At 42.0% G+C, this 20,342-nt stretch overlaps 2 protein-coding genes across 6 annotated transcripts; both read right to left on the reverse strand.

Annotated features, from left to right (window-relative positions):
- Positions 1–1,637: 1,637 nt before the first annotated feature.
- LOC100499589 (akirin 2(2b)) lies at positions 1,638–4,463 on the reverse strand. Of its 5 annotated transcripts, none has more exons than XM_021573141.2 (6): positions 4,285–4,463; positions 3,768–3,966; positions 3,149–3,283; positions 2,700–2,849; positions 2,524–2,595; positions 1,638–2,358 (listed from the first exon to the last, which is right to left on the reverse strand). In XM_021573141.2, exons 2-6 carry the CDS (start codon positions 3,940–3,942, stop codon positions 2,348–2,350), a joined length of 543 nt encoding a protein of 180 aa, XP_021428816.1. In that variant the 5' UTR covers positions 3,943–3,966; positions 4,285–4,463; the 3' UTR covers positions 1,638–2,347.
- A 3,827-nt stretch (positions 4,464–8,290) lies between these two features.
- Positions 8,291–11,445, reverse strand: LOC110498131 (cannabinoid receptor type 1A). The gene is made up of 2 exons (XM_021574733.2): positions 11,156–11,445; positions 8,291–10,006 (listed from the first exon to the last, which is right to left on the reverse strand). Exon 2 carries the CDS (start codon positions 9,960–9,962, stop codon positions 8,565–8,567), a length of 1,398 nt encoding a protein of 465 aa, XP_021430408.2. The 5' UTR covers positions 9,963–10,006; positions 11,156–11,445; the 3' UTR covers positions 8,291–8,564.
- Between the last annotated feature and the right edge of the window lie 8,897 nt (positions 11,446–20,342).

Here is a 20,342-nt window from a genome sequence, read left to right on the forward strand (position 1 = left end):
GACATGATGCTCTCAATTGTGCATCTGTTATATTTCGTGAGGGTCTTAGGGGACAAGACAAATTTCTTCACCCTCCTGAGATTGAAGAGCCGCTGTTGCTCCTTCTTCACCACACTGTCTGTGTGGGTGGACCATTTCAGATGGTCAGTGATGTGTATGTTGAGGAACTTGAAGCTTTCCACTTTCTCCACTGCAGTCCCGTCGATGTGGATAGGGGCGTGCTCCCTCTGCTGTTTCATGAAGTCAACGATCAGCGCCTTCATTTTGTTGACATTGAGTGAGAGGTTATTTTCCTGGTACCACTCCACCAGGGCCCTCACCTCCCTGTAGGCGAACTCGTCATTGTTGGTAATCCGGCCTACTACTGTTGTGTCGTCTGCAAACTTGATGATTGAGTTGGAGGCGTGCGTGGCCAAGGAGTCTTGGGTGAACAAGGAGTACAGGAGGGGGCTCAGCATGTACACTTGTGGGGTTCCTGTGTTGAGGATCAGCGAAGTGGGTGTTGTTGTTTTTTACCTTCACCAGCTGGGGGCAGCCCATCAGGTAGTCCAGGACCCAGTTGCACAGGGCAGGGTTCAGACCCATTGCCCTCTAGCTTGGTGGGTACTATGGTGTTGAAGACTGAGATATATTAAATTAACTGCATTCTTACGTAGGTATTCCTCTTGTCCAGATGGGTTAGAGCAGTGTGATTGCATCGTCTGTGCATCTATTGGGGCAGTAAGCAAATTGCAGTGGGTCTAGGGTGTCAGGTAACATAGAGGTGATATGATCCTTACTAGCCTCTTAAAGCACTTCATGGTGACAGAAGTGAGTGCTACGGAGCAATAGTCATTTAGTTCAGTTACCTTTGCTTTCTTGGATACAGGAACAATGGTGGACATCTTGAAGCAAGTGGGGACAGCAGACTGGGATAGGGAGATTGAATATGTCTGTAAACACTCCAGCCAGATGGTCTGCGCATGCTCTGAGGACGCTGCTAGGGATGCCGTCTGCCTGGCGAGGGTTAACACGCTTAAAATGTCTTAGGTCGGCCACGGAGAATGAGAACCCACAGTCCTTGGGAGCAGGCCGCGTCAGTGGCACCGTGTTATCCTCAAAGCGGGCGAAGGAAGCAAAACGTCAGTGTCTGACCCCCAGAATGAATTTAAGAGAACTCAAAATCTGTAATTAATTTTGACATTTTAGTAGCACAATTGTACATTAACTAAAGTGTTTGGTGCAGTATTTCTCAAGTAAAAAAAGTGTGCAACGTGTTGTCTTATGTAAACAGTTGGAGCTGCTGTGCAGGTCTTTCCTACGGTCTATGCTATTGGATAGAGAGCCATTAACGCAACTGTTCACCCCATGTTAGTGGGCAAATAGACATCGTCAAATCAAAACCCAACCTTAATTTACCAAACTCACGTTTTAGACGAGACTTTATGACCAAACGATCCTATTTACACGTAGTCTTTGGATCTAGAATAACAGTTTCTGATTTATTTCGAGGCCACGTTGGCCGTTTTCAAAGGCATTCATGGTTTTAAAGAGAGTTGCACTTTAATTTGCAGGGGCGGTGTGCCGTATAGGGGAAACACTGGTAGTACTTGACTTAGAGCATTACCCTGTTGTGACAGCATAAAACTTTTAAATCATAAGCCTTAAAACATTTTATTGTTTGGTTTTCCACTAAGTACATAGGTTTGAAAGTAATACCAGGAAAACAAAAATGACAAAATAAAATAAACATTTTGAAAGGGGGAAAAAAAAAAAAAATCTAACTTACACTTTGTAAAGTCCCATACAAAAAAAAGTTACTGATGCATCCCCATATTCTCTTCTCCAAACTGTACTAACTTGCATCTTCCACTTGCTCATAGATTGACCAGCAAACCTTACATGGATTTCGACATTGCTTTATCATTATATATATATATATATAATATATGATATATATATGATATATATATCATATATGATATATATATCATATATGATATATATATATATATATATATATATATATATATATATATATATATATATATATATATACACATATAACAAAGAAATAAAACAATTAATAAAGTTTGGAATTCCTTGTAAGAGTGAGGCCTTATCGATACAAGTACAGCAGGAGAAACGTAGGCCACTGGTAGAGAGGGCCTATACATTTACATTAGGAAGCACCTAGCTGCTTGCGAGAGAGAGTGATAACCACTGACAACGGCTTATAAACCTTTGCCCAAAGGAGAAATATGGCACAGTAAGAAAAGTTTAAATAAACCAAATCTCTTGCGGTGATTTCCCAAGATTTAAACTTGATAGCTTGCAGCAACAGGTCATCTGGCAGACTGGGACGCTTTCAGGAAACATCTGGTGAAGAAGGGATAAAAATAGAAAAAAACAGAAAACCAGCCATGTTACCATAACCTTTAGAGGTTTTCCATTCAAGTGTAATGGTAGCCTTCTTGCATTCAACAATGGGATGGTACATGCACTGAGAATCTTATATAAAAAGGAGAGGAAAATAAAACTCACAGCTTGCAGGTTGCTCTCCAAATCTTCGCATCAACTGGTCATGTGTAAACTTCACAAAAGTGTCATATTGTTCTGTAATAGAAATGTGGGAGGAAAGGGTTTAATAAGTTTAACTGTAAAAATCACATACCACCTTAGGTTGCACTTTCTGAATCCTGTATTTTGACAGTCCACACCTGCCAACTTGGAAGTCATGGTCTCCTCATATTCCTCCCGAACTTTATCTTCACGCTCCTTCAGTAGACGTTCACAAATAATTCCAACTTGTCTAAGAGTAAATAAGGGCTGTTCTTTCCTTGATGGAGAAGAACCTCCAGCCGATGTGCCTGCAGATGACACGAGGAGAGAAATTAGGTTATTTGCATGTTGAGGGGGGGGGGGTCTAGTTCATCCTGCACTCTGGATCTCCCCTCCTCACCTAGGTTTAGGATTTGAGCTGTTCAATTCCGGTCCTGGAGGGCCGAAACACCTCTGTTTTTTGTTTCTACCTGGTAGTTCATTGCACTCACCTGGTGTCCCAGGTCTGAATTAGTCTCTCAGAAGCAGAAGATGAAAACAAGAAGTGTTTTTGGCCCTCAAGGACCGACATTGAACCTGGCTAGGCTAACAGTACACTACAACAAACCTGGCATACTGGATCCACCTAGAGGGGGTGGAGCCTCTAGGGAGTAGCAACCCTCTGTCTGTTGGTAAACTCCATCGATGTGTTTTCTCTTCTGAATGCGCTTGTACTCCTGCTTGATGTTGTTCAGAATTTTCTCTTGAATGAGATAGTACACAGCATGAGTCAAAACCATTCAGGGAGGAAGTTAGTCAAACAACTTGTCACATCTAATGGAGGCCTCACGTTATAGTGCAATCCTTATAGCTCCTATTATGCTGTGTAACACAAAAAGGGTCAAGATGACACCATGGGAAGATCTCAATTGCATACACCTCGCGTCCTCTCTCCTCGTCTCCTTCTCAAAACCCATTGGATGAGAAAGTCTGCGGTTTCAGAGGTTGCAAGAAGTATGCAATTGAGATCTTCCCAATGTCAACGTGCTATATCGACATCATGTTATCTTTTCAAGATAGTTACTCATGTTATTGCAGCATATCTACCTAACTATTGGCTAACATCTAATATGGTCTTGGAAAATAGTATGCTAAGTTAAGGGTTAGCTGGCAATGCAGAAAGCTAGCACACTGGCCTGGGTAGCTAACGGGTTTATCCGGTAAATTAGTTAACTAACGTTAATTACCAGCTGAAAGTCTTGACGACACCTCTCCAAATGGTGACGGCTCCATGCGAAGGTATTTCCGTGGGGATGAGGAGGATGATGGGGAAACCGGGATACACCTTCTCCTTTTAGGCGACGTTGGACTCATCAATGGATCAAACTCCATGGTTCTTTTCAGGGTCGCTCCACACGCCATGATTTTGATTTAAGGAGGGTCCAGCTACAAAGAACGAACGAGGAACAGTGTATAGTAGCTAATGCGAAACAAAAGAAAATGGCTTTCGAGATAGGAAGGAGCTTATTATCCCGATTATGTATTTTCAGCTAGCTGGCTAGTTACCTAGCTTTGCAACTTCGACAAGTCCAGGAAGGAGTCTTGCGACTGTTGTTGGCTAACGTACAGTAACGTTATTAGGTTAAGCTAGCGTTAGCCAACAAAATCAAATGAAAACAAATTCCCACCTTTCCGGGGAAAAGTTGCCCTCCGTTCCTATCCGACGCTCGTGTATCTTTGACGTTTGTTTCACTTATATCTTACCTCTATTTGAATGTCCTTAGCTACGTTATAAATTCAGACGAAGCTATAACAACCTGCCTACCAGCTTGAAAGCCAGCTAGCTTCTTGTTTTTGATCTCCGAGCCGTCTGGTTCTAGGGTTGAAGACGTCAAAAAATTGGAGCGCATGCCGGTGGGCATGCGCTGATGATGGTGGGATTTGTAGTGCAGTCAAGACAGAGGTGGTGGTTTGTGTTGTTCGAAATCACATTTAATCATTTTCGCTGTTATAATATTTTGGTGCTGCCATGATTTTGCGCTGCTATATCTATACACATTAGCAGTAGGCCTGTTCTTCATTCACATTATTGGAAATTAATGTATTTTGTTAGTCTTTGCCACTTTATTTTGTTCTACAAATCCATGGGCCCATAATGTAAAATGGATTGTTACACTTATACGTTTTTTTGCCTTTTCTGTTACATTTTTTTCACTTGGGGTAAAAACTTGGGGTAAAAACGTGGTTTTACCTTTCTAACCAGCCCCATCGTACTATACTCTGATTCCACAAGAGGGCAGTACAGTACCTCACACAACACACGGCACATCGTCCCATGTGCCACTGCCAACTCTTTCTCCTCCTCCAGAGACTTAAAAACATACCACCAAAGCCCATATCTGATATAGGGGAAAGGGGGGTCCTAGTTAGTTGTACAACTGAATGCCTTCAGTTGAAATGTGTCTTCCTTATTTAACCCAAAACCTCTGAATCAGAGAGGTGCGGGAGTTGTCTTAATCAACATCCACGTCTTCAGTGCCCGGGGAACAGTGGGTTAACTGCCTTGCTCATGGGCAGAACGACAGATTTTTACCTTGTCAGCTCGGGGATATCGTACATGCCTTATGAGTATTGTGCAAATTTGACTTTATTCAGAAGCTTGGAAACCAAACCATACACAGGTGTTTGAATGGGGAAGCCACAATAATTTGGAATATAAATTATACATGCAATATTTGCTCATTTTTTATCTTAGCAGAGACAACTGAAAAATTCAAATTCCTCTGGTTTTATACTTACTTAAAGATCTTCTGTTGATTTGACAGTTCTTGGTTGGTGAAACACTATATATACAAAAGTATGTGGACACCCCTTCAAATTAGCAGATTTGGCTATTTCAGCCACACTAGTTGCTGACAGATGTATACAATCAAAGAGCTCAGTGACTTTCAACGTGGCACCATCATAGGATGCCACCTTTCCAACAAGTCAGTTTGTAAAATTTCTGCCCTGCTAGAGCTGCCCTGGTCAAGTCTAGGAGAAACAACGAGAAGTGGTAGGCCACACAAGCTCACAGAACAGGAAGCGTGTAGCGCGTAAAAATCATCTGTCCTCTGTAAATTGTCTGTCCTCGGTTGGATCAGAAGCAACATCAGCACAATAACTGTTTGTCGGGAGTTTCATGAAATGGGTTTCCATGGCCGAGCCTAAGATCACCATGTGCAAAGTGTTGGCTGGAGTGGTGTAACGCTCACCGCCATTGGGCTCTGGAGCAGTGGAAACCCATTCTCGTTCTCTGGAGTGATGAATCATGCATCACCATCTGACAGTTCAAAGGATGTATCTGGGTTTGGCGGATGCCAGGAGAATGCTACCTGCCCGAATGCATAGTGCCAGCTGTACATTTTGGTGGAAGAGGAATAATGTTCTCTGGCTGTTTTTCATGGTTCGGGCTAGGTCCCTTAGTTCCAGTGATGGGAAATCTTTATACTACAATACAATTCTAGATGATTCTGTGCTTCCAACTTTGTGGCATCAGTTTGGGGAAGGCTCTTTCCTGTTTCAGCATGACAATGCCCCCATGCATAAATCGAGGTCCATACAGAAATGGTTTGTTGAGATCGGTGTGGAAGAGCTTGACTGGCCTGCACAGAGCCCTGACCTCAACCCCATCGAACACCTTTGGGATAAATTGTAACGCCGACTGCAAGCCAGGCCTAATCGCCCAACATCAGTGCCGACCTCACTAATGCTCTTATGGCTGAATGGAAGCAAGTCCCCTCAGGAATGTTCCAACATCTAGTGGAGGCTGTTATAGCAGCAGAGGGGGGGGGGGACCAACTAAATATTAATACCCATGATTTTGGAATGAGATGTTCGACGAGCAGTTGTCCACATACTTTTGGGAATGCAGTGTAGATGATGACATTTTTGCTGTAAGTTTTTCTATTGATGTGTTCAGATGAAAGCATTTGTGTACATGATATACATACATTGCTTATTACTAAATTAGTCTGGTCTTAAATAAGATGAGTAACTACACAAATACAAAATGTTTTTTCTCTCTCTGGAGTTTCATGAGATAAGTTCACAAGGTGCTTCCTGAATATTTTTATTGAATCAAAACATAAATTAAGATGTTAATTCACAGAAAAATACTTAACATATATGAAGAGATGGAGGGGGGGGGGGGGGGGGGGGGGGGGACGTATTTAATACATTACATGTCTTTATGGTTGTGGTTCTTCTTTGGGGAAATCTGTCTCCCAGTTAGTTGAAATAATGTGACTCATTGAAAAGATGTACATTATCTACTCTTGTATGGAATAACATGACCCTCAATTATACATCATTTAAAAAATAAGGCAATCAAAACAGTTTCACAAAACATACTTTATGACAAGAACTACAAACCATCACAATGTAATAATTTACAGTATAATTTACAGTGGAAAGAGCAGCCAATTTCACCTAGAAGCATTTTAATGGCTCAAACCATACAGTCAGGGCAGATCAGCATGACACTAAATACACAACTGTACAGTTAAACAATGCTTATTGTCACTATTTCCCTATGAAAATAAATTAATGAAGTGGTTCTGAAAACATTGAATTACGCTGAACAAAAATATAAATACAACATACAACAATTTCAAAGATTTTACTAAGTTACAGGTCATATAAGTAAATCAGTCAATTGAAATAAATAAATTAGGCCCTAATCTATGGATTTCACATGACTGGGAATACAGATACGCATCTGTTGGTTGCTTTAAAAAAAAAGGTAGGGGTGTGGATCAGAAAACCAGTCAGTATCTGCTGTGACCACCATTTGCCTCATGTAGAGCGACACATCTCCTTCGCATAGAGTTTATCAGGCTGTTGATTGTGTCCTGTGGAATGTTGTCTCACTCCTCTTCAATGGCTGTGCGAAGTTGCTAGATATTGGCAGGAACTGGAACACGATGTCGATCCAGATCGTCCAAAACATGCTCAATGGGTGACATGTCTGGTGAGTATGCAGGCCATGGAAGTACTGGGAAATTTTCAGCTTCCAGGAAATGTGTACAGATCCTTGCAACATGGGGCCATGCATTATCATGCTGAAACATGAGGTGATGATGACTGGCACGACAATGGGCCTCAGGATCTCGTCACGGTATCTCTGTGCATTAAAATTCCCTTCGATAAAATGCCATTGTGTTCGTTGTCCGTAGCGTATGCCTGCCCATACCATAACCCCACTGCCACCATGGGGCACTCTGTTCACAACGTTGACATCAGCAAACCGCTCTCCCACACAATGCCATACATGCTGTCTGCCATCTGCCTGGTAAAGTTGAAACCGGGATTCATCCGAGAAGAGCACACTTCTCCAGCGTGCCAGTGGCCATCAAAGAAGCCGGATGTGGAGGTCCTGGGCTTGCGTGGTTACACGTGGTCTGCGGTTGTGAGGCTGTTGGAAGTACTGCCAAATTCTCTAAAACAACGTTGGAGGCAGCTTACTGGCAACAGCTCTGGTGGACATTCCTACAGTCAGAATGCCAATTGCACGCTTCCTCAAAAATTGAGGCATCTGTGGCATTGTGTTGTGTGACAAAACTGCACATTTTAGAATGGCCTTTTATTGTTGCCAGTACAAGGTGCACCTGTGTAATGATCATGCTGTTTAATCAGCTTCTTGATATGCCACACCTGTCAAGTGGATGGATTATCTTGGCAATGGAGAAATGCTTACTAACAGGGATGTAAACAAATTTATGCACTAAATTTGAGAGAAATAAGGTTTTTGTGTGTATGGAAAATGTCTGGGATTTTTTATTTCAGCTCATGAAACATGGGGCCAACACTTTACATGTTGCATTTATATTTTTGTTCAGTATAATAATCCACATTATTTTATGCTACAGCTACATAGACTTCAAAGCTCAATTTAAAGTTCATGGTTGGCAAACTTTCTGGACAGCGCTAATTGGGGTAGTGTCTATTCTAGATAAATTCTTCACAGTCAATACCTTCACAGTCACATGATGGCAGAAAGGTTCTCAGACCATCTCTGCGGAGACCGACAGGGTGACTTTGGCCACTTTTACAGTGGTGTTTGCACAGCTAGCCGTGGATTTGTAGGCTGTGCCTTTGATGCTCCTGCTGTGGCAATCAGACTCAGCACTGTTGTCCAGTGGTTGAGAAGATCCCCTGCACGTCCGGCAGATGTTAAGGAAGGCCCGGCGCAGGTCCTTACTCCTCAGTGCATAGATGACGGGGTTGACGGTGGAGTTGAGCAGGCAGAGCATGCTGCAGAAGGCAAAGACCGTCTTGATAACGTTGTTCATCTTCCAGAAGAGGTCGTAGACCATGATGGCTAGCACAGGGCCCCAGCAGATGATGAGGACCACCAGGATCAGCACCAAGGTCTTGGCCAGGCGGATGTCCATGCGAGTCTGCTCGGGTCGCATGGTCTGAGCCTTGGTTCCATTTGCCGTGTAGACAATGATGCTCTTCTGGGAGCTGCGGCTCATCATGCGCACAGTGTGGTGGTGGGCCTTCCACAGGATGAACATGTAGGCGTAGATGATGAACAGAAGTAGCACACTGGTCATCCCTATCCAGAACATCAGGTACTTCTCGTCGATGAGTGGGAAAATGTCTGAGCACACCGAGTTCAGTTGCTTACAGTTCCAGCCCAGTAGGGGGAGAATCGCAATGACGATGGAGATAGTCCACATCATGCAGAAGGCAATGACAGCCTTGTTCTTGGTGACGATCCGCTTGTAAGCCATCGGCCTGTGGATAGAGATATAGCGGTCGATGGCCGTGAGAAAGAGACTGCCCACAGAGGCAGTGAAAGAGGCGATGACTCCACTGAGTTTAAATAGAAACACATTGGGACTGTCCTTCCGGTGCAGCACATGGAAGTCCAAGAAACTGTACACAAATATGACACTGCCCAGAAGGTCGGCTACAGCCAGGCTTCCTATGAAGTGGTATGAGGGCCGACAGCGCAGGATGTGGGAGTGGAGGATCACACACAATACGATAAGGTTCTCCAGCACTGTGAAGGTTCCCAGGGTGAGTGCCATGACCGCTACTACTAACTGCTGGCTGGGGGTCAGAATCATGAAGCACTCCATGTCCACAATGTTCTCCCCGCATTGGAGAGAACCCCCGACCTCCCATCGGGTCCCATTGCCAAGCATTTCAGAGAAGTTGGTCGGGTAAATGGAGTTGCCATTATAGATGAGCTCCTTGTCCCCAGGTACTTGTACAGGGAAGGAGTTACTAAGTGGGGCAGAGTGAGTCTTCTGTAAGTGGAATCCAGTCTTGGCGAAGCCAGAATCAATGGACGGGTCATCATAGCTCACATCGTTGGAGCCAAGATACTGCAAACCAGTAGTCATTGTTCGGAAAGTGGTGTCAGCTATTCCATCCAGAGCAGACTTCATGGCTACTCAGCTGACTGGTAAATTATGTAGCATTAGATGCGTGTCTAGACAGAAAAGAGAGTTCAATAACATTTTGAAATCATTAATACTTTCTATTATTTGGTCAGTTTAATTGTGACAAATGTGGGGGTAGGCAAATGTGTATGTATTTAACTGTGGGGGATTTTAACTGTGGGTGATATGGGAATGTTGCTGGGTGACATTATTGGTATCCCTGTACCAGCCAGCTGACTCTACAGCAGATGTGTCTCAGACAATGGTGAGAGAATTAACAGTCAATGACAAATGATTGAGACCCATATCTAACCTTCTGTGCTGCCCCTAGAACAAAAACATTGCATTAAGATGCCAATGTAGGTCAATCTTTCCTATTAATTAAGGGGTAATACAGGATTAGGTTTAAAAAAAAATATGATTCAATGAATGATGCATCAAAGGAGGTAGTTATATTCTCTCAAGAGAAGAGTGAATTGATTTTGTAGAATCAATCTATAGATTTTTACAGGACTATTTTTTTCTCTCAGACTCTTATTATATGGCTCAGTTTATACACTGCCCCCATCCCCAATACAAGAGTAAATATTGGACTATAACTATAACCTTCCTGTAGTCTATTATACGTATGCTAAAATGTTTATCCTATTCTACTGAGCTATTTACTTTTTGTTCGTATTCTTATCTTTTATTATTTCTTATTGTTTTTGCATTGTCGAAAAGGAACCTGCAAGTAAGCATTTCGTTGGACGATGTATACCATGCGTATCCCGTCCATAAGACTAACGAAACGTAAAACACATAGATAAACGGCACATAATCCCTGCCATTAGATCATGAATAGGACTAGATCTGTACATTTTGTTAAGAAAAATTACAATAACCTACATATGTTTTTCATTCATAAAAACAAGTAGACTAATGAGAATATTTGATAAAACATTGTCATGCGGATGTTTATAGATGGGCAAAAAAAATTCTGGTAGTGATTTAGGCTATACAACAATGTGACGATGCCCCTTGTCCCATTTATGAATTAGTAAAACAGACCAACAACAAGGAAGGTTATGGAGAGGCTGCAAGCAAGTAATTAGACTCGATAAACTCTCACTAAGGGTACAGCAAAATCAACAAATAAATAGATTATGCATTAATGGCACATTTGCATTCCATTTGAGTAAACAAAAAATAGTTATTACCTTCATATTCTTTGCACAAAGAATTTGCGTTGTTTCTTATGCCAGATTTAATTTATGACATAAAGACAAGAGGAAGTGTGTCCACTAATCCAATCTCAGGAATTGTATTATATTGATGTCAACAGTTGCTTTTATCAAAGTGTATCAAATCGTTGAAAATTATTTTTAGCAGAGTGAATGTGTCATAATGAGCCTCGCATCCCTGTATAGTAACAGCGATGTGTCTGTCTGTCTGAGCTACGCAATTATTTTTTATAAGGATTCGCTTTGTGCGCTTCTGTGTCACGTGCTCCGAGGTGCCACAGCGCCTTGGACCAGAGTAGTGCGCTCGCGTCGCATCCTACATTCACGCTCACTCAGTAACGAGACACTCCATCATTTTGAACCCACACCCCATCATCATCGACCAGCGTGATTCAGGAAAACGAAACTATTATTCTATTTAATGTTAAAACACTATAATTTATTTCGTAGACGTATTTTCATTACTATTGTAGTTTAGACTCTCACTTCAACCTATAAGCAATTATGACCTCCTCCCAGCTTCTCAGGGTTAGGCTGTGTGTGTATGTATGATGTACATATGTTATTGTATGCATGCAAATGTCACTGATGTGAGAGTATACCATTTATTTTGACTGGCAGAAATGCATGATGTCTAATAACCTGGAAGGAAAGGTAAACATTAATGGTTAAGCAATATCCAGCCAATTTGTATATATTTAACCACGTGTAGCATAGGATGAAATGCCTTGTATATCTTGCCAGTGTATAGGAATAGTAGGAGCTGCAGAGGTGTCGAATGAAGGTGGGTGAGGTGTGTAGTGGGACAATAGCAGAGAATAGGCTATGTCTCTGGTAAGTGGGTTATCTGAGTCAGCTGCCTATCATCATGTGCCCAATTCCAATTTAGGAAATTATGCCTTTCCTTATTCACGCCTTTCCTACAGACTTCTCAGTAGTTGGTATTCAGACTTACAGTACCCTATGAAGCTTTGCAGGCGTGGTTCCCTTGGCACTCTGAATCAATTTAATTCAACTGCTGAAAACCCTCCCACACGCTGGCCAACATATTTATCCTTCAATAGGGTTTTAAGGACATTTATCTTTAGCCATCCCTTTAAATATGGTGTACTTTTTAGTTTGAATTTTGAAGACAGACGGAATAGAATATATCAATAAAACAGGTTCAGAATATTAGTTAGGGATCAATGAAAGAAAGACATATGTCTTCTTTTCAGCACCAATTTGTAGGTTTTAAAATACTCTGTAATCTTGGAGATTATTTAGGGTTAGGAAGTATTTATGAATCATAAAAACTGGTTTGGAAAGCCTTTACGGTGGTTTGATTCACTTAAATTCACTTGTCACATTCAGTTATTTAACCCCCCATTAGGCCTTACTGATGGTCAATGCTGAGAGTGGCTAAAATGAATCACGATAGAAACAAGAACAAGCAGAGACAGTCAGGGTAGTTTATAATTAAGACAATCCAGAGTGCCTATCCCTGCTAGTTAAAAGGCCATACAATTTAAATTCTGCATATGTCATTCCATAAACCTTACTGTGTTGATATGCTTCAGTTATGCTGCTATATGGATGGTTTCACAGTTGTCTTCAGCGATTATAAGGTAAATTACAATGGGGCAAAAAAGTATTTAGTCAGCCACCAATTGTGCAAGTTCTCCGACTTAAAAAGATGAGAGAGGCCTGTAATTCATCATAGGTACACTTCAACTATGACAGACAAAATGAGAGAAAAAAATCCAGAAAATCACATTGTAGGATTTTTAATGAATTTATTTGCAAATTATGGTGGAAAATAAGTATTTGGTCACCTACAAACAAGCAAGATTTCTGGCTCTCACAGACCTGTATCTTCTTCTTTAAGAGGCTCCTCTGTCCTCCACTCGTTACCTGTGTTAATGGCACCTGTTTGAACTTGTTATCAGTATAAAAGACACCTGTCCACAACCTCAAACAGTCACACTCCAAACTCCACTATGGCCAAGATCAAAAAGCTGTCAAAGGACACCAGAAACAAAATTGTAGACATGCACCAGGCTGGGAAGACTGAATCTGCAATAGGTAAGCAGCTTGGTTTGAAGAAATCAACTGTGGGTGCAATTATTAGGAAATGGAAGACATACAAGACCACTGATAATCTCCCTCGATCTGGGGCTCCACGCAAGATCTCACCCCATGGGGTCAAAATGATCACAAGAACGGTGAGCAAAAATCCCAGAACCACACGGGGGGACCTAGTGAATGACCTGCAGAGAGCTGGGACCAAAGTAACAAAGCCTACCATCAGTAACACTCTACGCCGCAGAGACTCATATCCTGCAGTGCCAGACGTGTCCCCCTGCTTAAGCCAGTACATGTCCAGGCCCGTCTGAAGTTTGCTAGAGAGCATTTGGATGATCCAGAAGAAGATTGTGAGAATGTCATATGGTCAGATGAAACCAAAATATAACTTTTTGGTAAAAACTCAACTCGTCGTGTTTGGAGGACAAATAATGCTGAGTTGCATCCAAAGAACACCATACCTACTGTGAAGCATGGGGGTGGAAACATCATGCTTTGGGGCTGTTTTTCTGCAAAGGGACCAGGACGACTGATCCGTGTAAAGGAAAGAATGAATGGGGCCATGTATTGTGAGATTTTGAGTGAAAACCTCCTTCCATCAGCAAGGGCATTGAAGATGAAACGTGGCTGGGTCTTTCAGCATGACAATGATCCCAAACACACCGCCCGGGCAACGAAGGAGTGGCTTCGTAAGAAGCATTTCAAGGTCCTGGAGTGGCCTAGCCAGTCTCCAGATCTCAACCCCATAGAAAATCTTTGGAGGGAGTTGAAAGTCCGTGTTGCCCAGCAACAGCCCCAAAACATCACTGCTCTAGAGGAAATCTGCATGGAGGAATGGGACAAAATACCAGCAACAGTTTGTGAAAACCTTGTGAAGACCTACAGAAAACGTTTGACCTCTGTCATTGCCAACAAAGGGTATATAACAAAGTATTGAGATAAACTTTTGTTATTGTACCAAATACTTATTTTCCACCATAATTTGCAAATAAATTCATTAAAAATCCTACAATGTGATTTTCTGGATTTTTTTCTTCTCATTTTGTCTGTCATAGTTGAAGTGTACCTACGATGAAAATTACAGGCCTCTCTCATCTTTTTAAGTGGGAGAACTTGCACAATTGGTGGCTGACTAAATACTTTCATGCCCCACTGTATATCTAAACAAGTTCCCTTATCCAAAAGGATTGCTCATTTTCCTAGCTCTCATCCATAGCTCTTATCAAGTGGTAAATTGCAGTACGTGCAGAATGTTTTTTCAGATAGATATAACACCTGTATTCATGGTTTCCTCATGTGTAATGGTGGTGGAATTATGAGGGAATTAAGTCAAGGTCAGAATATGGTTTATCTGTAGACAGACCTCCGCCTCTGCTTCATTTATTCCATCTCCACCCAAAATTAATAGCATGCTATTCTCCTGCTTAAGTTCAAGGTCAGAATATGCATAGAGAGAAAAGTGCATAAAAAAAGGAATAATGTTCCATTTATGCATGCTTAACTCGGGTCGGAATCAGGCCCCATGTAGATTCAGTCTGAGGAGGACTTTGCTATGAAGAAGGAAATTAAGGAAATTAGAGTGACTCTGGCTCTACCATGCTGGACCAGTCTTTGTTTACACAGGGTTTTATGTATTTTGTTATGGTGGCTATTTTTGCTAGTATTATTTGTGTGTTTTGTGTGCCTTTTCTCACATTTCACCCATTAAAATAATGAAATAATGTGTGAAGACTGGAGTAGTTCCTCTATGTGTTGCGCAGCTGCAAAATGACTTCCACCTCCATGCAACCCAAATACCCCCAGCACCAAATTACAAATATATTTTAGGGATAATAACATGCTATTTTGTGACCTCTCCAACACAGCAAAGGTGGAATTCAGCACTTACTCTTGGACTGGCACATAAAATGTGTCCAAAGGCAACACTGTATTCAGATGCCATTGATAATGTAATCTAAACACTTTATCAGGTCCATTAAGTATCCTCTGTTCCATGTCACTGTATTTTTAGACTGTAAAATGTCAGGTGTTATGAATGTGGGAATACATTCATTTATAGTTTCTGCTTGTCTTTTGTTGCTTCATGTATAAGCCTGTTAGACATAGAGAAGCAGTGGAGTAACAGTGTTGATGAAACCTGCTGTCTCTCCCTTCATATGAAACAATATGAGACACAATATGCCAATCTGTTCCATCTAGCTCAATTATGGCCATCATTTGAGGTGTCATCAACAAAGAAAAACACCAAAATGCAGAGGGACTTCAAACAAACAGAGTGCTTTCTGTGATGCTCCCAAATTACAAAGGGCTCATACAGATGGCTGTCATGACAACAAGTGCCATTTCTTCAATAGAAAAGCTATCATACCACACATAGCCTCCATTGTAGATATGGTTAGATGTGAGACTTTTGCTGTTTTTGATGTGTGCAAGTGCTGAGTGATCTGTGAGGTATTCATTTTCCATTGTTTTCCAGTGTTAGTGAGTGATACTGTATATTTGCAGGGGCACAACACTCTTTCCCTTCTCTGGAATTTTGTGGCTGCCCGTAAATTTGGCAGGTTGAAGATTATTGGGATGAGCAGAGTACATTTGTCAGGTGGACGTTTATTGGGATGAGCAGGGCTCTAACCTTTGGGTGCCCTAAGCAATATTTGGTTGGGGGGGCCCCCCACCTCACGCCAAAACATTTCAGTGGCCCCCCTCTTGACAGTTGAGAGAAAAATGTCATTTTTTAAATTTAATTTCTTGCAGTTCTACACATTTTGCCATGGGGAAGGGTAGAGAAAATAATGCAGTTTAAAGCAAATTTTCAGCAATTCTACTCCTTTTGCCATGGGGCGGAGAGAAAAAAATCTGAAGTTTTACAGCTAAATCCCATTTTTACATGGGGTAAAGATACATTTCCTGCAATTCTACACATTTTGTACTGACTTATGCCATGTTAACATGATAGCTGACTAACAGGGGGGAGGTCAGGGCCCCTGGACAAGCGCCCGGTAGGTATTCGGCCATGATTACTGCAAGTTTAGATAGTTTAGCCAGCTAACTACCAATCTAAAAATTGTTAGCTGACACAGCTTATTGAATGACTGAATTTGGAAATTGCACCTGGTTACACCTCTAGTTGCCAGGGGATCTGCAGCAGCCAGGGGGCCCTAAGCAACCGCTTATGTTGGTTATGCCTGAAACCGGCCCTGGGGATGAGTCTTGTCCTGGAGGCAGAACTGCAAGATTTCAGTTAGATGGGCCAGTTGAAAATTGTAAAATTGCTTTTTAGTCTTAATTTAAGATTAGGGTTAGGCATTAGGGTTAGCAATGTGGTTAAGGTTAGGGTTAGGTTTAAAATCAGATTTCAGGACTTTGTTTCTGTGCCATCTAGTGACCACTCTGTAGAGCTGGCTCCAGAACAAGATTTACGAGGAACATTTTTAACCTGTATAATTTTCTTGGTCCAGCTCAATGTACCTGCAGATATTTTCTGTCTCAAATGGATTATAGGGTGATAGAGCTGGAAATGTTTCCATTTATTATTAGTTATGAGAAAATGTTGACATAAACATAACATAACATAAAATAACACTTCATTGTCTTCATAGTCCAAATATGGATGTTTCAATGGACTCAATGTAGGATATAAAAGTCATCAATGTTGCCTCTGACACCCATTCTATGTATATCATTAGCTATCCTATTTGTATTGGGCTCACTGCCTTTGTATGATAATTGGAAACAGGCAGCACAGAACAAAAGATGATTGATGATTATTGCCATGAAAACGGTTGTCTTTAGCTAGTAGGCTAATGGTTCCAGTTGCAGGTTGCTTGTGGAAGGCCAGGGGACAAGGGGAGGAAAATAATCTTACCACTACATATCTGTACGGTGAGAATGTTGACAGGGGACTGGGAGCTTCTATGCACAATATTTTAAAAAGCCCACAGCAAAACATTTATTATTAATTTTGCAGTCTCACATTACAATTAATCTCTCTGTGCACACCAAACAGACATTATCTCCCTGGGCTGACAGAAAGAGGTGGGAGAGACAGGCACAGTCTGTGGACGGTGATGTTCGGTCCTAAGCAGCGTGCACATCATGAGTTATGTTTCACCAGATAATTGTTATCTTTCAGAAATGTTGGCCAAATGAAAGCAAATGGGTTAACAATTTGGGTAAACAAGATGGGCAAAGAATTTGTTGAAACAATGGGGGTATACTTATCATATTGGAAAACAACTAATCAGCACTGTGTCTTAAATAACATCATTAACATCGTTTTCAGATGGAGGAAGAGGAAGTAAGGAGGGAGAGGGAGGCTGAGGGAGTAAGGAGGAAGAGGGAGGAAGAAGGATGGAGTAAATAGGGAGAGGGAGAAAGGGGGAGTGGGAAGGAAAGGAGGAGGAAGATGGTGGAAGGAGGGAGGCACCCCCCTTGAGCTCGTGCCGTGGAGAAGATCTTTGTGGGCTATACTCGGCCTTGTCTTAGGGTAGTAAGTTGGTGGTTGAAGATATCCTTCAAGAGCGTGGGGTAATATCCTGCCTGGTTGGCCCTCTCCGGGGGTATCGTCGGATGGGGCCACAGTGTCTCCCAACCCCTCCTGTCTCAGCCTCCAGTATTTATGCTGCAATAGTTTATGTGTTTGGGGGGCTAGGGTCAGTCTGTTATATCTGGAGTATTTCTCCTGTCTTATCCAGTGTCCTGTGTGAATTTAAGTATGCTCCCTTTAACTCTCTCTTTCTCTCGGAGGACCTGAGCCCTAGGACCATGCCTCAGTCCACCTGGTCGTGCTGCTGCTCTAGTTTGAACTATTCTGCCTGCGGCTATGGAACCCTGACCTGTTCACCGGACGTGCTACCTTGTCCCGGACCTACTGTTTTCAACTCTGTCTCTCTCTAACGCACCTGCTGTCTCTAACTCTGAATGATTGGCTATGAAAAGCCAACTGACCTGTTGCACCCTCTACAACCACTGTGATTATTATTATTTGGCCCTGAAGGTCATCTATGAATGTTTGAACATCTTGGCCATGTACTGTTATAATCTCCACCCGGCACAGCCAAAAGAGTACTGGCCACCCCCCAGAGCCTGGCTCCTCTCTAGGTTTCTTCCTAGGTTCCTGCCTTTCTATAGAGCTTTTCCTAGCCAGCGTGCTTCTACATCTGCATTGCTTTCTGTTTGGGGTTTTAGGCTGCGTTTCGGCTTAGCACTTTGTGACATCGGCTGATGTAAAAAGGTCTTTATTAATACATTTGATTGATTGAGGGGGAGAGGAAGGAGAGGAGGAGGAAGAGGGAGGAAGCAGGGAGAGGAGGAATAATGTTTTTTTTTCTGTGACCTGGACCTAAGAAAAACATGCTTTTTAGATTATGAGGTAATACAACTATCATGCAATAATTATGAGCAATGGGTTGAATGAGCTCATTTCAAGAATCCAGCTAGCACTCATATATTTTTTCTGCCCTAAAACCTACGCATGATCGACCATCCAGTCTCATCATCCACTTCAGAGACCAATTATGTGACTCAACCTGAGCCACTGGCTTCATTAGGCTAATTAGAGGTGTTTGTCAGCCATGACCTACTTCTGTGGGCCCTGGACTGAACAACCAACTCTGGCTTTTCACTCAGAGCAGCATTCAGAGCCAGCTTTGTCTGATCAAATGAATGCCATTATGATAATAGTCATGACTTTGTGCAAACTATAGTTCTATAAAGGCCGTAATTGTAAATAAGAATTTGTTCTTAACTGACTTGCCTAGTTAAATAAAGGTTAAATATTCCTGGTTGATGTTTTCAGTAGCTATAAATGCATTACAAAGTTGGAATCACAGGGAGTTCTCTGTCAGTTGTTTCACTCGACATAACTTATAGGTATGGGGTATTTCTTGTCCCTACAGTTTGGCTGAAGTGACAGTATAGTCACCACGATATGCTTAAGAGTCGTGTCCATCCTAGGATTAATCTGAGCCTCCCAGAGGGTGCCGTACAAACCCCCTGCGACATGGCACTACATCCGTTTCCTTATCCCTTTTACCTATACCAGCAGAAGAGTACTATTGCTATTTAAGATAATTAGCTAAAGGATCATTGCTTTTCCTACATAGGTTAGTAGTGTATTTCTCTTGTCCCTCATTAATGGAGAAGCCACATTTGCCTCAGAGAGGTAGAAATGACACAAAGGTTGTTACATGTCAGCAGTGAGAAAGTGATTCTGTTATTAGTGTCATACTGTACAGCATTACTGCCATCGCACATACCCTGAAGAACATCAGATATCTACTCAGTGCATCGTTGTGTAAATCACCTCGTGTCATCATGAGGTGTCCCCAAATCACAACATTTTGACAGGTTATAACTGTACAGCGTGGGTAGTGTGTGTAACAAGCAGAGTTGGGGTCAATTCCATTTCAATCCGTTCATTCCAACCCTGGTAACAAGTGTGTAACAGAAATATACTCTTTGCATCTTCATACAAAAACAAGCAAATGAATGCAACGTGACAATGCCATAGTAACACGAAAGACTTCATCTGACTAAACTGCTCCCACTTACAATGTGTGATCACATGCACACATGATCATTTTGTGGGAGTAATTTCTGTCTCAAGTGCTCCCTGCAGTTTTAGACTTACATAACGATCAATACATTCACTGCCATCATTCTGTAAAACAGTGCTGTTTGATCCCACTTGATACAGTTCATCATGGGGAGCTCAGACAAAGGAGGCTTGAGGGTGTAAAAACATGTTCCGTGATGTGATACAATATAAAACTAGTGGGCAGGCTGATACTTTTCCAAAAAGTGGGGAAGATGACATGGAGTGTGGCGCAACGCCACACCATCGATACATGCTGGGACTGAACCACCTGCTGAGCTCTTTATTAAGGCGACTGCTCCAGCTATGACACATCGTATAATGAAACCTGATGCAGTGAATCACACAGAGATTAGACTAGATTAGGAGGACAGGCATGTCTCTGAAAACCACCAATACAAACACCTGAAAATAGACTTCGATTTTTGATACATTTAAATGAAAAGCAACTTCCTTTTTCAACTTCCTGTAGACATTGTTGATGGCCAACATTTGCAATATCTC

This window comes from Oncorhynchus mykiss, chromosome 19 (genome assembly GCF_013265735.2).
Source record: "Oncorhynchus mykiss isolate Arlee chromosome 19, USDA_OmykA_1.1, whole genome shotgun sequence".
In the NCBI taxonomy this organism is placed as follows: domain Eukaryota; kingdom Metazoa; phylum Chordata; class Actinopteri; order Salmoniformes; family Salmonidae; genus Oncorhynchus; species Oncorhynchus mykiss.